We start from the raw sequence: 13,712 nt of genomic DNA, 5'->3' as shown, positions 1-13,712 counted from the left end.
TGTAAAGATCTGGGAAAATACTGGATAAACCACTTCATATCCTGCTTTTTAGTTTATTATGAACATTTCCCATATAATATTTTTACATGTGAATTTTAAAAAGCACCATTGTAATTTAGCATACCTAAATATTTTCATTAAGCTCTCTGTATTTTTCAGTTATGATATAAACAGACCTGTAGAATATCCTTATATATAAATCGGGTGGCATCTCTCATTAGTTTTAGTGTAGATTCCTAGAAGTGACTACCAAGTCAAAGGGCATTTCAACTATTTTCAACATGTTCAATGCCTTGTGTTAGATAAACCACAATGCCTTTCTGGGGTAAGCAGCTATCACTGATGAATAAAGTGGACAAATGATGAATAAGCACTGATGATAAATGGTAACTAACAATGGAAGAATTAATGGGGAATGCATATTATAAGTATTTAGGTCTGGTACTGCCAAAACTTCTAATTTGTCAAGAAAAGCTGGAAACCCAAATGAGAGTCGAGGATGAGAGTGGAGGAATCAACTATGTGAGGGAAGAGAAGGAGATAGGAAACTAGATTAGAAAGTAATTTCTACTTTAAAAGCTCTATAGAATACTATTGTATAGACTCATGGGAAAATGGAATAGATGAACTTTTCTCAGTTCCTCATGATAACTACACCTAAAAACTCCGCATTACATACAAAATATACGTAAGAAGATTTTGCAAAGCAGAGAGAGGAGGCAGGCCTGTGGTGGCCCTTGGACCTTGAGGAAGTGTGTACACTGCTGAGTTGTCTAGGTTTCCTTTGTACTGCACCTAACTCCAGTAATGGAGAAGTGACAACCCAGTTAACACCAGTAAGCCCAGACAAAGCCCCAAGAAAATCCTGGCCTCTAGCAAAAGGATAAGGAAAGGGGCACCCTAGCCAGAAAACTTAGAAAATAACCACTCTACCCCAACCAACACCACAGAAAAAAAACTCTGAGCCTACTCATACTCATGCCAAGAAGGCTGAATAAGGGGCTACATGAGGCCATAAAAAGGTTCCCAATATCCCTCAGGGTGACACTAAGGCTAAACTGGGAGCCAGAACTTTCATCTTCACAGACTAACAATGAAGTCCATACCCTTGGCTGTGGAGATCAAGAGTAGAGCCTGGACTCCCACCTCTTCTCCTCAGAGGTAATGTCAAAGGAAGTCTGGTGGAGTCAGGACTTCTACCACTGCTCAGTCTCTCCTCACTGTGGCCACTTTTGCTTGCTGTGTTGTCAGCGGAGACTGAGTGACAAGCTAGCTCAGCAGAAATCACAGCCATCATCCTCTCTTAAAAGCTGAGAGGCTGGGTGGTAAAGCTGGTCTTCTCTCTCCACCAGGAGGCACCTCCCAACTTCTTCCACCAGAGTGGAATCAGAGAAAGCAGTTCCAATGGAAGTTTAACATCCAAGACTCCCAACATCTTATAAAAGAAACAGAAGACCTCAAACTGACCTGAAGAAATTAATCAAATAGGTGCCAATATCTAGATGGCAGAGATGTTAGAATTACCTGACAAAGATTTTAAGGCAGCCCATGGTGAAATTAATGCTTCATGGAGCATTTTTGAATATTCATGGTTGAAACAAATAAAAAATCAGAAAGCTCAGCCACTGAAAATCCCTCATGGAAATTTCAGAACTGAAATAAAAATTAATGTAGAGGACACAAGAAAGATCAATGAAGTAGAAAACAAAATAGCAGAAATCACCCAAACTGAATAGCAGAAGACAGACCGAAGAAACCAATTAACAGAGCCTCGGGGACCGATGGAATTATAATAAAAGGCCTAATATTCACTTTGAGTCTCAGAAGGAGAAGCAGCAGCAGTCATGGCTGATAAAGTACTCAAACATTCTTTTTTTTCCAACATTCTTGAAATGATGAAATTACAGAAATGGAGAAGAGACTGATGGTTGCCAGGGGCTCAGGAGGCATAGAGTTGGAAAGGACTGGCTGTAGCTATAAAAGGGCAGAACAGGGATTTTGTGTGATGCAAGTGTTGCATATCTTGACTGCATCACTGTCAGCACCCTGCCTGTGAGACAGCACGATAATTCTGCAAGATGTTACCACTGGGTAAAACAAGTATAACAGGGTTTCTTTGAGTCATTTATCTTACAACTATTTGTGCATCTCAGTAATCTTAAAACAAGTTTAATTTAAAAAAAGAAAAAGAAAAGCAGCTTTGTGGGTCACCTAAGATCTGCAAGTTCCTGCTCACATTTTCTCTTAAATTTCTCTAAGATAGGATATACTCATTTGCGCATACCCACAAGAAGGGTTCTGCTGTACCCTCATCATGGGGTATAATTTATTTTTTAATGTTTGTCAAGAGTCTAGGCAGACTTTCTTTAATTATAAGAAAACAATACACTTTCTGAAAACTGTAATCTTAATCTCTTTCAGTAATTTTTATGATGCTATTACATTTCAAATGGAACTACTCAGTAATTATTGATCAATAAGCAAACAAAAGAAAAACATTGCATAGACTAATTTAGCAGCCTCAGATGTAGAGAAAGAAGTGAACGTCTGCTTAGTGTGGATTACAGGTTTTTAAGGCATATATAACAGCTGGAAGTAGAACCTGACTAAGTGATTTACCTAAAAGAGTCTAAGACTGACGAAAACAGTCTAAGCTTTTCTACTTGAGCATAAATCCTGCAAGATATCTAAATAAAATTTAACAGTCATGAATTATTTGTTCTACTGATCCAGGGGAAAATAAAGCGACTCATAACGCCTCATCTGTTTGTACTGAAGCTGCTAAGAATATGACATATATATGATAGTCTTAATAAAGAAAGTCAGGCTTTTAAGTGTTAATATTGGTTTAACACAATGTCTCTCCCCCCATTAAAAAAAAAGAGGGCCTATGATTTACCTCAGTGGTGCCTCATCTGCCTCACCAAGTACAAGGTCCTGAGTTCGATCCCCGGTACAAAAAAAAAAAGAGTACCCAATGAACACCAGTATGATGATACTATCTAGGTTGTCAAGTGGAAAGCTGAAACTCAAACACTGTTTCTTTAATCAAATATTTGCTCTGCCTTCTGAGAAATTATAAAAATTAAATTAGCAAATATTTATTGTTACACAACCAACAGAACAGCCATAGAACCGTGACTCATTCAAATGGTGAGCTAACCCATGTATTTCTAATGGACTGTAAAAACAGCTCACACTTACATGTAAGGAACATGGAAAGAAAAATTACTAGGCCAAATGTTAATGATTTTGGATGCTTGTACGAGCAGCAAAGATTGACTTCAAATAAACTGTCAATAATCTTGGCACCCATACTTCCATTTTGGAAACTATTTTAATAGGTAGTCACTGTAGTCTAACCAGTGCCTTTAGCCACTGTAACAGCTACTGCAGTTAAATTAGCATTTCAAAAGTTTTATAAAAGTTAATGCAAGACTCCCTAAGAAGCTATCTCTAAATGTTCCTGAAAAAAACTCAATAACAGGCCAGCACCCTACTGAACATATTCAGTATCTCCTTTAATCCTGACAACAAATATATAATATTGGTATTACCATTAATTCCACTGACAGCCAGGAAATCTGAAGTAAAGAAAACCTAACTATTTTGCCAAAGATTACTCAGCCAGGACATGCCATCCGGGAGCCTAGTTTCAGGGGTGCCACTCTTGCTCCCTGTGCTTGAATATGCCTTGAGCTTTGGGAATTCAAATTGTGTGGTTTCACTAAAACTGGCTCAAGTTTCACAACAATCATGAAGTACTAGGTTTTAACAAAGTAAAATATTTCTCTAACTTCTGACAAACTGTACTTTTCCAGAAAGTTTCTCGTGAGTGGAAAGAGATTTTTAAGATAGTGACCAGCATGCCTTAGCTCGAGGACACACTCTTTATTCCCTTCCTGGGCTGGGGACCTCATCACTTTCTTTTCATTAGCATTTCTTTCCATTTTGTTACTCATTATTCATAACATGGACCCTATCTTCTCATCCTCAACACTTGGAGAGTCTAAACAATAAACAAATCCTTTTTCTACAGGGGATGTTTTATTCTGCATCTTTAAAATAAATAGACAGTATTTTTTCTCTAAGGCTGATTCCTGATGACCTGGTGATCTGTTTATTTTACTCCATCTGATGCACCAACTCTGGGCCTTCCTGTCAAGGTTTTTATGGGGCCCACTTACATAAGCCAAGAATCAGGGGGCTGGGAACTTAGCTCAGAGGCACTGCACCTGTCTGGCAAGCACAAGATCCTGAGTTCAATTCCCAGAACCAGAAAAAAAAAAAAGAAACAAAGAAACTGTGATTAATGGAGTCACTGAAATTCTTAAGCCAACTGAGGTACAATAACTGAGCAACTTCTGAGGGCTGTACATTCATAAGAGGCAAAGGACAATGAACTGCTCTAAATCTGAACAACCACCATGGACTAAACTCAGGATACAAGTGTAGAGATCTTTTAGGCAAGAATGCCTTTACCTATTTCTACATGGCTCCTTTAGTCAAATTTGCAATTAGAGAAAGAAAGCAACAAAGATATACTGCTTAATGCAAAAACATGTACCGTTTCTCACTCAGATAACAGCATGGATGATGAGAGGGAGGCAGTCTACCTCAACATCACCATATCCTAAGTTGCCTTGTTCCACTCAGATTCTTTCCTAAAAATAATAAATGGGTCCAATTATTTTACTCTATTTTATTTTTTGGTACCGGGGATCGAACTCGGGTCCTTGCGCTTGCACAGCAGGCAGCAAAACCACTGAGCTAAATCCCTGGCCCGGGTCCAATTATTTTAAACAAGAATATCTTCTTCAAATACCACTGTGTGGAAATCTGCAGAATCAGTTTTGGGGGAACTTACTGACTAGTAACACTGAGGACATATAGTCCTCATATTTGCTCATAATGGAGGCTGTTCAATTATTTTCCCAATCGTTAGAAACATTGCTCAAATTTACATATTGTGTTTTCCCCTATGAGTCAAAATTCAATTCCATGTCTTTTCAAAACTGTTATTTGTGATATAAGATTAGCACACATATCAAATCTGAACTTAAATAGAGTAAATGCAAATGAGAAGTATATTTGTTCACCCCTTTTCCTTCTCCCTCTAAACTTTAATCCTTTTCCACGTTTTTTCTTTGTTGGTTTTTTTTTTGGCATTCTCCAGGTTGATGTTTGCAAGTCAATACATTCTGAGATAGTAGCTTAATAGTTCATAACAGTGCACTTTTTTAACCCTAAAAAGTTGTAACATTATAATAGAAGTAAACTACATATAAACAACCGTAACACTGGACAAAATATGAAATATCTTAACAGACATTTGTTTGAAATGTAGAACATTTAATCATGTAAAATTTTTCAGGTCATTCAGGGACAAAACCATTAAATTTATAGATTTTTAAATAACCAATTAATGTTCAAGGCACACCCCCTCACTTAATCACTTGTATGGGGTGGGTAGGAGCCTGGGGAAGGGTCACTGTTAATAGTGGATATTATTAAAGATGTGTCTAAGAAAAGATGAACTGAGCCCAGCCCATGTCCATACTTCATATAGAGAAGAGGTGCAGAATGGCTGTTTGTTTATATAACATAAAGCAGACAGTTCAAAATCTGTGATTAACACTGAAGTCTAAGGCTGCTTTTTTCATCATTACTTTCATATTTTGAAAATAAACACTTGTATCACACTGTATTCTGGTCTTACTTAATATCTATTACTCTGTGCAAGCTTACAAAGTAATTTCAGTGACATATTAGCTACTTTATAAACATGAAAATGATGAGTTTTGAAGCTTATTTCTTAAGAATGAGTTCTAAGACATTTCTTAAGTACAAAACTAAATCTCTGCTAAACCAGAAAGACAAGTACCTACACTGCTCTTAAATCTACCAGAGTGATGTCTTATCATTCTTTTAGGGCTGTATTTCTCATGTTCCATAGTCCTGACAGTTGGAAATATTTTCACTACAGACTTTCATTTAGCTTTAATAAAGGTACTTTCTTCATTTTACTGAAGAAATTTAGAAGTACATCACTCCTCCAGATTTTTCCTTTCTATGTTAATTACAGGGAAGCACCATAGTGAGGTAGGTGAGATCTAGGTTAAATTCTAGTTGTAGCTCTGATACTTCCTAGCTGTAGGGACCACAAGCAAGTGGTTTTACCACTTATGGCACACTGCACATGTTATCTTGATTTAAATACTTGTGTGTCCTTTCCACCCTATTGGAGGTATTCACTGTGCAGCCTTGCAGATGTTCCAAAGGAATGCAGGTAAAAACGCAGATGAACAGGGCCAGGAATTTAGCTCCATGGCACCGCACCTGCCTTGCAAGTGCAAGGTCCCGAGTTCGATCCCTGGTACCAAAAAAAAAAAAAAAAGAAAGAAAATGCAAAAATGCATGAGAACAACCAGAAGATAGTACTGGCATTCACAGTAGTTCTATGAACTACTAGTGTGATAACCTTCCTTTCTCTCTTTTGCTCTCTCTCTCTCTCTCCTTCATAGAAGGATATAGCCAGTGATGGTGAACATTTTAGAGCTTTCAAGGACAACAAATAGCTCACTGCAGCACGAATACCAGTTCCACCACCACTGATTATAGCCCAAAATTCTTACAGAGTTTTTGGTGCATTTTTGTGTATTCTTAGGAAAAAAAACTCAGTATTTTCTATATGGAATGATTTCATCAGTAAAACATACATACACACACACACTTTTCCTAAAGGATATATACTAAGTTCCCAACTTTGGACCATTTGAGTTGCAAACTTTCACGTGTGTACAGTGTAGACTCACTTTGCCAGATATGAATGAATCTGACTTACAAACACTCCCCTGAAAAGAAACTTGTCCCTAAGTTGGGGACTTACTTATATTCAAGGTGCTACAAGACTTACACTGACCTGCTCAACTTTTTTTTTTTAACTCTGGAAAACATCTTTAAATCCTTGAACAGAACTCTGCTACAGCTAATGACCTTGGCAGGTATCAGAGCATACTAACCAATACTAATTCAAGCTGAGACCCTGCCCTTACTCCTGTCTCCCTTCACTGAGCTAACATAATCAACTTCTCAAGAAAATCCTATTCCCAAGAGTACAGAATATTTGTCTTACTGTTTAGAGCAGTATTCAGTGCCAATTTTGAAATGTTCAAATAAATTTCAGTGAAAAAAAATTCAGTGTTTTTAAATAGTGGAATAAACTTCACAAACAAACACACTTACTCTGCTGTAATAATGAGGCATACAAATTCCTCCAAACTTTAAAAACAGCCAGGAAAACACATTCCTCAGGCATGAGTGCCCTCCCTCACAAAAATTTCTTAGGCAAGGCTTTTGTTATCATTGTATTCCATCAGCTTTGTGATTCTAGAGCACAGTACTAAAATGAGGAGTGTAACATTATGCTTCAGAACCATATAAATTACACTTTTATGGTAATGTTAGAAAATTAATTTTGGATGCTCCTAAAGAATCTGTTTGATTTCTGTTTCTTGTTTTTGTCTTGCATTAGTAAAAGCTTAGTCACATACCTTCCAAGATGTGCTCCCAAGTATCCTGCAGTACCTTCTAACCTCCACCCACAAAGTCCTGAATCAGAGCCTGCTGACTTAAGGTAAACAGGCACAGAGACTTCCACAAAAAGTCAGTCAAGTGTTTATTTCCAGGGCCCCACTCACTCACTGCCCACCACTGTCTGTGGGGCTGTGGCTAAGAACAGGGTGTCTATAAAACTCTGAAGTATAAACTCTGGTGGAGACACAGGCAGGTCAGAAACTGTAATATTTTCCCCTTCAGTCATCTTTGGAAAAAACTCCACGTCACCAACAAAACTGCTTTTAAGAAAGAATACTTTCTCTTTGAAAGAGCTGTATGTAAATGAACAGCTAATACTGACTTACATACCAAGCCAAAATATTTACAAAAAGATTTAGGCTTATTTGAGGCATAACATTAATATTAGCAATGTGTATATATGCAGACAGAAGCATTTTGTTTGGAAAGCAGGGCCGATCTTCCCAGTGTCTGACTTGTAAGGAAAGACTGGGAAGCAATGGGCAGATGGCAGTTAACAACATACAGATTTGCCTTGCCTTAGACTCAAATGTAGCCTAGTCAAACTCTATTCAAATCCACCCTTTCATTTTTGAAGTATAACAAATGAATGGAAGTATTATTAACAGACATCTTTGTTCAGGTAAAGGCTTCAGGAACAGCTGGAGAAAATTTACTGCCTAAACAATGAACCACTTGTCTCCACCTGCTGTGATCGCAGAATGGCAGCATCAATCTCCTCCACCTTCTGAGTGATGGTATCGCTCACTAATCGGTAGCGTTTATTGTCTTCGGCCACCATCTTCCCCAGTCCTTCTCTGGCCCTCCATGGCACCAGTTCCAGCAAAGCACTGCTCACTTCATTAAGGGAATCCAACAAGGCTTTGTTGTTCTTAGCTTCCCTTTTCAGCTCCTGAAAACACAAATATGGGTAACAGTTTCATAACTGTACTTGGCGCTATAGTCCTTTGCTTGCCAATAAGGCCAGGCTTTGGCCCCTAAGAGGTTCAGTTCAGTTAAACAAACTTCTGTTATCTAAAATTATTTTCAAAAAGGAGAATTTTCCAGAACAATTCATTTGTCTATGTGGCAAGATTTTAGCTTCAAAAATTAAAATAAACATTTAAAATTTGTAAAGCAAAACCAAGCAAGTTATCCTATATTATTCTTTGCCTTCTGGGAACCTCTATGTAATCAAAGAACAGAAAAAAAAAAGAAAAAGCTATTACAAGTCAGAATTAAATGACCTTTAAAATGAAGACATACTAGTATTAAATCATTTGGCTGACCCCTCTCAGGCTTGGGGAGCCTGAGCTCATCGACTCCCTTTCGCCCACAATTGATCATACTGTTGAAGGTTGGTATCTCTGAAGAATTATCAGCAAGGCAGTATTCCACTTTTATGCTACAATCAGAAAACCCACACTGTGCTACACATCTTTATGAAAGAAATGCTGTTATTCCAACCAAATCACATGTGCCTCTAAAACAGTGATACTTTTCTACCTTTTCCTGTTTTCATCATTCTGTCTTTTGTGTGGTAGGCTATACTTCCAAACATAAGACTTGAAACAAATAATAAACATTTTATTTCTAGGTTCCTAAAAGTTTAAATAGCTGATATGCTGCCCATTTCTGTTGAGTCCGGCCCATTACGGCATCCTCCAGCATGTTAGTGACGACACAAGGCAAATACAATTTTGTTCCTGTGTGGACTACAATTCCCTGTAAAAGAATGAATGGACACAACGTGTATAAATCAGGCATACCTTCTGTCTCATGTATGCTTGGCTTGCTGCTTCTCCTTTCAGAACCTGTGTCTCGTAAGAGAGTAATTCCATCTCCACTTTGTCCAGCCAGGTACACAGCTCCTCGTGCGTGGAGTGAAGCCGCCCTGAGAGCTGCAGCACCTGCTCCAGAGTCTTGGCAACATCAGTGCTCAGTTCGGTAATGTCTTTGTACCTTGCTTTAATGGCTTCCAACTTATCTTGAATTATTAAAACTTCGTCACCTAAAATTTCAACAATATGTTATTTCTTAGAAAAAGAAAAGAAAAAACAGGAGGACAGTTTCTATAAAGAAATCTTATTAATGAACACTGATGAATTTTTCTTGGGAAAAAAGAGACACATTTTTCTAAAAATGACCTGACCCAGGAGAAGCTCTCACTTAGGTTTTCATCATTCCCAGGATTTCTGACAAATTTAATCAGCTCTAAAATACAATGCAAAAACAGAGAAAGGCTATAGTTTTGAGAAAAGACTTTAGCTATAAAGAAAGTAGAACCTTTAAATCTATCCTTTGACACGTTCAGTTTTCAAAGCAGAGGGTATAATACCTGGATTAAGGTCACTGACTTCATGACTTAGATGCTGGCTTATCCTGAGCAAGTTACTTAACTTCTCTGTGCTCTTAGTAGGTCATCATGACTCATCTGCCCCATTCCAGCAGATCCTTACTGTCCCTTCCCTCTTTTTCAGACACACAGAAATTGAGTCCTGGGCTTCGGGCTTCTAGTTTAAGGCCCTGGATACTATACTGCATTCTTCCAACTCATAGTGAATGGTAACTGCTCTCCATACACTCATGTTGCTAAACTGGATATAGGTTCAATAAATGACATCTTCCTATGGCCAAAAGAACCACTAAAACAAGTTAGTTTTTCTGAGATACTCTAAAAATAGTTCATACATCCATTATACCAAGTATCTGTTTTTTCAGTGCTTCGGGTGTGGAGAAACGAAGCCTGTGAATTGCCATAACATGTGTCACCGCCATGCAATCTACCCTAAAAGAAAACTGTCTGCAACCTCCGTGTTCATCTGCCTTCCTCAAGTGGAAAACTAATGTAACTCCATCACGGGCTTCACCGACCAGATCCTGTGCCAAAGTGCTTCAGGTTATGAGTAATGTATAACAATGTCCATTGGGAACTCGAGTGAGATCATGAGAAAAGAGTGAGATCATATTATTAAACCCCTCTTGATTGATCTTCAAAACATTCTTCACAATGAAAAATGGGAATGGACTTAAAAATTATAAAATGTTTTGTCTTTTTCCCATCCCTAAAATATTTTGAAAGCAATGCAAAATGATGACTGCACGATCCTTTGATTAAAAAGATATCTCACCTGTGGTTTGTTTAAGAAGTTCTAAGCCATTGAGTAATGCCTGATCTACATTTTGTTTTCTGAGTAGTATGTCCTCTTGTAGAACCTAAAAATACAAGCACCATTTTTGTGTAAGGAAGAAAAATTAAATCTCAGATTAATTAGGCTTCAGAGATAAAATATTTGAGTAAGTATCTCACATTTTCAAACATTCACTGTTCTCATATGTTTGTCTTTTCTTTTTACCACTGTGCCCAATGTCCCATGCTCAACTACCATAATTCACAGCAGTCTGCTTTTTGGAAAATACTTAGGAATATATGAGAACTGGTTATGTAGAGGCACTGGTTAATTATGGATCTTTGTAGACAACATTAAAACAACAAAATGAAAAGTGAAAGGTCCAGCTAATTGTATAAATTCGATCTCATTTAGAAGTGACTTCATTAAAAGTATCTTGTATAAACAAGCAAAGCCTTTTTGAGTATAATCTATTATCCAAATCATAATGGACATAAAACAAGCAAAAATAAGGAATGTTAATAAAACAATGACAACTAAAATGAATAAAATAAAATGAAATGAAATAAATCAAAATACCCGCAGTTCAGCCTGCTGCTCCCAGAGCCCCTCAGGGCTGTAATCTTGGACTGAGAACTTGCTCAGTTTGTCATGCACTTCATTCAGCCAGGTCATCAGCTCAACTTCATCTTCCCCAAAAATCTTAGTATTACACAGGGCCTGCTGGAGGAGCTCAGACCTGCTGAGACTTTTCTCTTGAATCTCAATGTACCACACTTGAGAGCAATTTAATTTATTCTGCACCATATCTTTATCCTCCCTGGAGCTCAAAACCTTTAAGGACTGGCCAATGCTAACAGCCTGGTGTAAGTGTTTACTGTGACTGATGATGTCATCTTCTAGGGCCTACACAGGGTTTTAAAAAAAAGAAGAAAAACAAAAAAGAATGGAGAAATAAAGATGACAAATAAATAGCATGAAACGATGACATCTGAAATGGATTTACTTTGCAAGTACATATAACATAACAATAGTACATAACTCAAATTTATGTCACAAGACCATGAAATAAATGGAAATGAGTCTTACTGATGTGTGATTTATAGCTTACTTTGTGCTGAGCAATCTGTTCCTCAAGTTTAGATGCTTGGGTTCCTATGGGTTCACAATTTGCCAGTCTCTTTTCTATGGTGGTGAGCCACTCATTCAGTGGTTCTAAAGTTTCATGAAACTGCTGTGCTACCACTGAGATGCCTTCCAACTGACGATTCCTATGAATATGCCAAGGTAAAGGTCATTAAGGGATGAAGAATGTGTGAAGAATTCAACAAGTCTTTAGTCATGCTTAACCATTCTATTCTAAACACTTTTTATAAACAATATTTAAGGTTAAAAATTAAATCTCTAACATTTATAGGATACACTGAAATGGTTCAATTAAATAAAATTAACATTGAACAACAGATCAAACAGAAACATTTAATCTAAAAGTAACATTAAGCAACAGTTCCTGAATCTAAGGAAAGTCTGAAGCAATCCTTTAAAATGATATTGCTAATCAGCATAGCAACACTATGCTAGTATCAAGAGTTGTTGTCTTTTTATCATGTAAAATTCTTACAGAATTACATGATTTGAGAAACCTCGCTTACTATGAAAACAGAAATTATGGAAAATTGACACAAGCTACACAATATAATTTCTGTATCATATCACTATATATGTGTACATTTTTTAAAACTTTCTGTTGGGATACATATGGATGAAATTACTATACAGTATTCTTTTAAACTTTTAGACTGTCATTATGAATTTTTTCTAAATTCAATTATCCCATCATTCAAACAATGGAAAAAACCATTCTGTACTACAGTATCTGAAAAAGGTCAAACAGGGCATCATAAAATGGAAAGATATCCCCTATTGGTTCTGGGTTGGCAGAATGAATACTGTCAAAATGGCCACACTTTCAAAACTGGTATACAGATTTAATGCAATCCCAGTCAACATACCTACAGAACTAGAGAAATAATCCTAGAATTCATATGGAGCCAGAAGAAACCCAGAATGGCAAAAGCCATCCTAGGCAACAAAAGTAAAACTGGAGGCATCATGATCCTGGACTTCAAGTTATATTATAAAGCTACAGTGATAAAAACAGCATGTTCCCAATGTTATGAAATGGCATGTTACAAAAACAGACACATGGACCAATGGAACAGAATAATGGATGCAGAAACAAGCTCAGGCACATTCAGCCACCTGATCTTTTGACAAAGGGGCCAAAAACATATGCTGGAAGAAAGAAAGTCCTTTGAAGAAATGATGCTGGGAAAACTGGTTATACCATGCGGAAGATCGAATCTAGACACATATCTCTCACTATGTACTAAACTAAAATAAAAATGGATCAAAGATCTAACAGAAACAATCTATGAAAGATAAAATAAGTAAAACCCTTTTAAAAAATAGGCATAAGCAAGGATTTTCTAAACAGAACCTTGATTCCACAGGAAATAACATCAAAAATCCACAATGGGATCCAGCCCACACCAAGCACACATGCGGGGTACTGGAGAGAGAGGTACTGAGTTGGTGGGAGTCTTGCCCCATTCAGCCTGAGCCAAGCAAACTGGCAGGGACCAGCCAGAAGGTGAGGACCCCTCACCACTGGCCACTCCCACACTGGCAATCCACTTAGCCACACAGTAGCCTGCAGGACCTCCCCCCAACACACACACCTCTAGCCTCTTGGCTGGACCACTACCTGGTTCCACACTACAAAGACCCGGGAAACCAGACTACTGTACTGGGTAAGTTAGAGGGATCATCACCTACCATCGGAACCTGGACTATCTTCAGGGGAAGGGCAACTGGAACCTGTAGTACAACCATGCAGAGTTCAACCCTACAGGAGGACAAGGAGCTCAACCTGGGACTTGCCACCATAAATCTGCCTGAATCCCATGGGTCTGCGACTGGCTTGCTGAGACTAATTGACTTATA

At 37.8% G+C, this 13,712-nt stretch overlaps 1 protein-coding gene across 35 annotated transcripts in view; it reads right to left on the bottom strand.

Annotated features, from left to right (window-relative positions):
• Positions 1 to 13,712, bottom strand: part of Dst (dystonin) — a 456,427-nt gene that overhangs the window by 54,499 nt on the left and 388,216 nt on the right. For 32 of the 35 annotated variants that reach the window (XM_087204914.1, XM_087204925.1, XM_087204898.1 and 29 more), the window contains 5 exons: positions 11,818 to 11,977; positions 11,286 to 11,612; positions 10,707 to 10,791; positions 9,345 to 9,586; positions 8,282 to 8,488 (listed from right to left, as the gene is read on the bottom strand). In XM_087204914.1, the coding sequence (XP_087061040.1) occupies positions 8,282 to 8,488; positions 9,345 to 9,586; positions 10,707 to 10,791; positions 11,286 to 11,612; positions 11,818 to 11,977 (1,021 nt within the window). The remainder of the gene's footprint in view (positions 1 to 8,281; positions 8,489 to 9,344; positions 9,587 to 10,706; positions 10,792 to 11,285; positions 11,613 to 11,817; positions 11,978 to 13,712) is intronic. The other 3 variants (XM_087204932.1, XM_087204922.1, XM_087204929.1) reach the window with 1 other exon arrangement.

The sequence above is a fragment of the Heterocephalus glaber genome, unplaced genomic scaffold (genome assembly GCF_053883595.1).
Source record: "Heterocephalus glaber isolate CG9 unplaced genomic scaffold, H.glaber_assembly_v1.0 deba00000594, whole genome shotgun sequence".
Taxonomy (NCBI): Eukaryota; Metazoa; Chordata; class Mammalia; order Rodentia; family Bathyergidae; genus Heterocephalus; species Heterocephalus glaber.
This window is presented reverse-complemented; position numbering and strand designations above follow the sequence as displayed.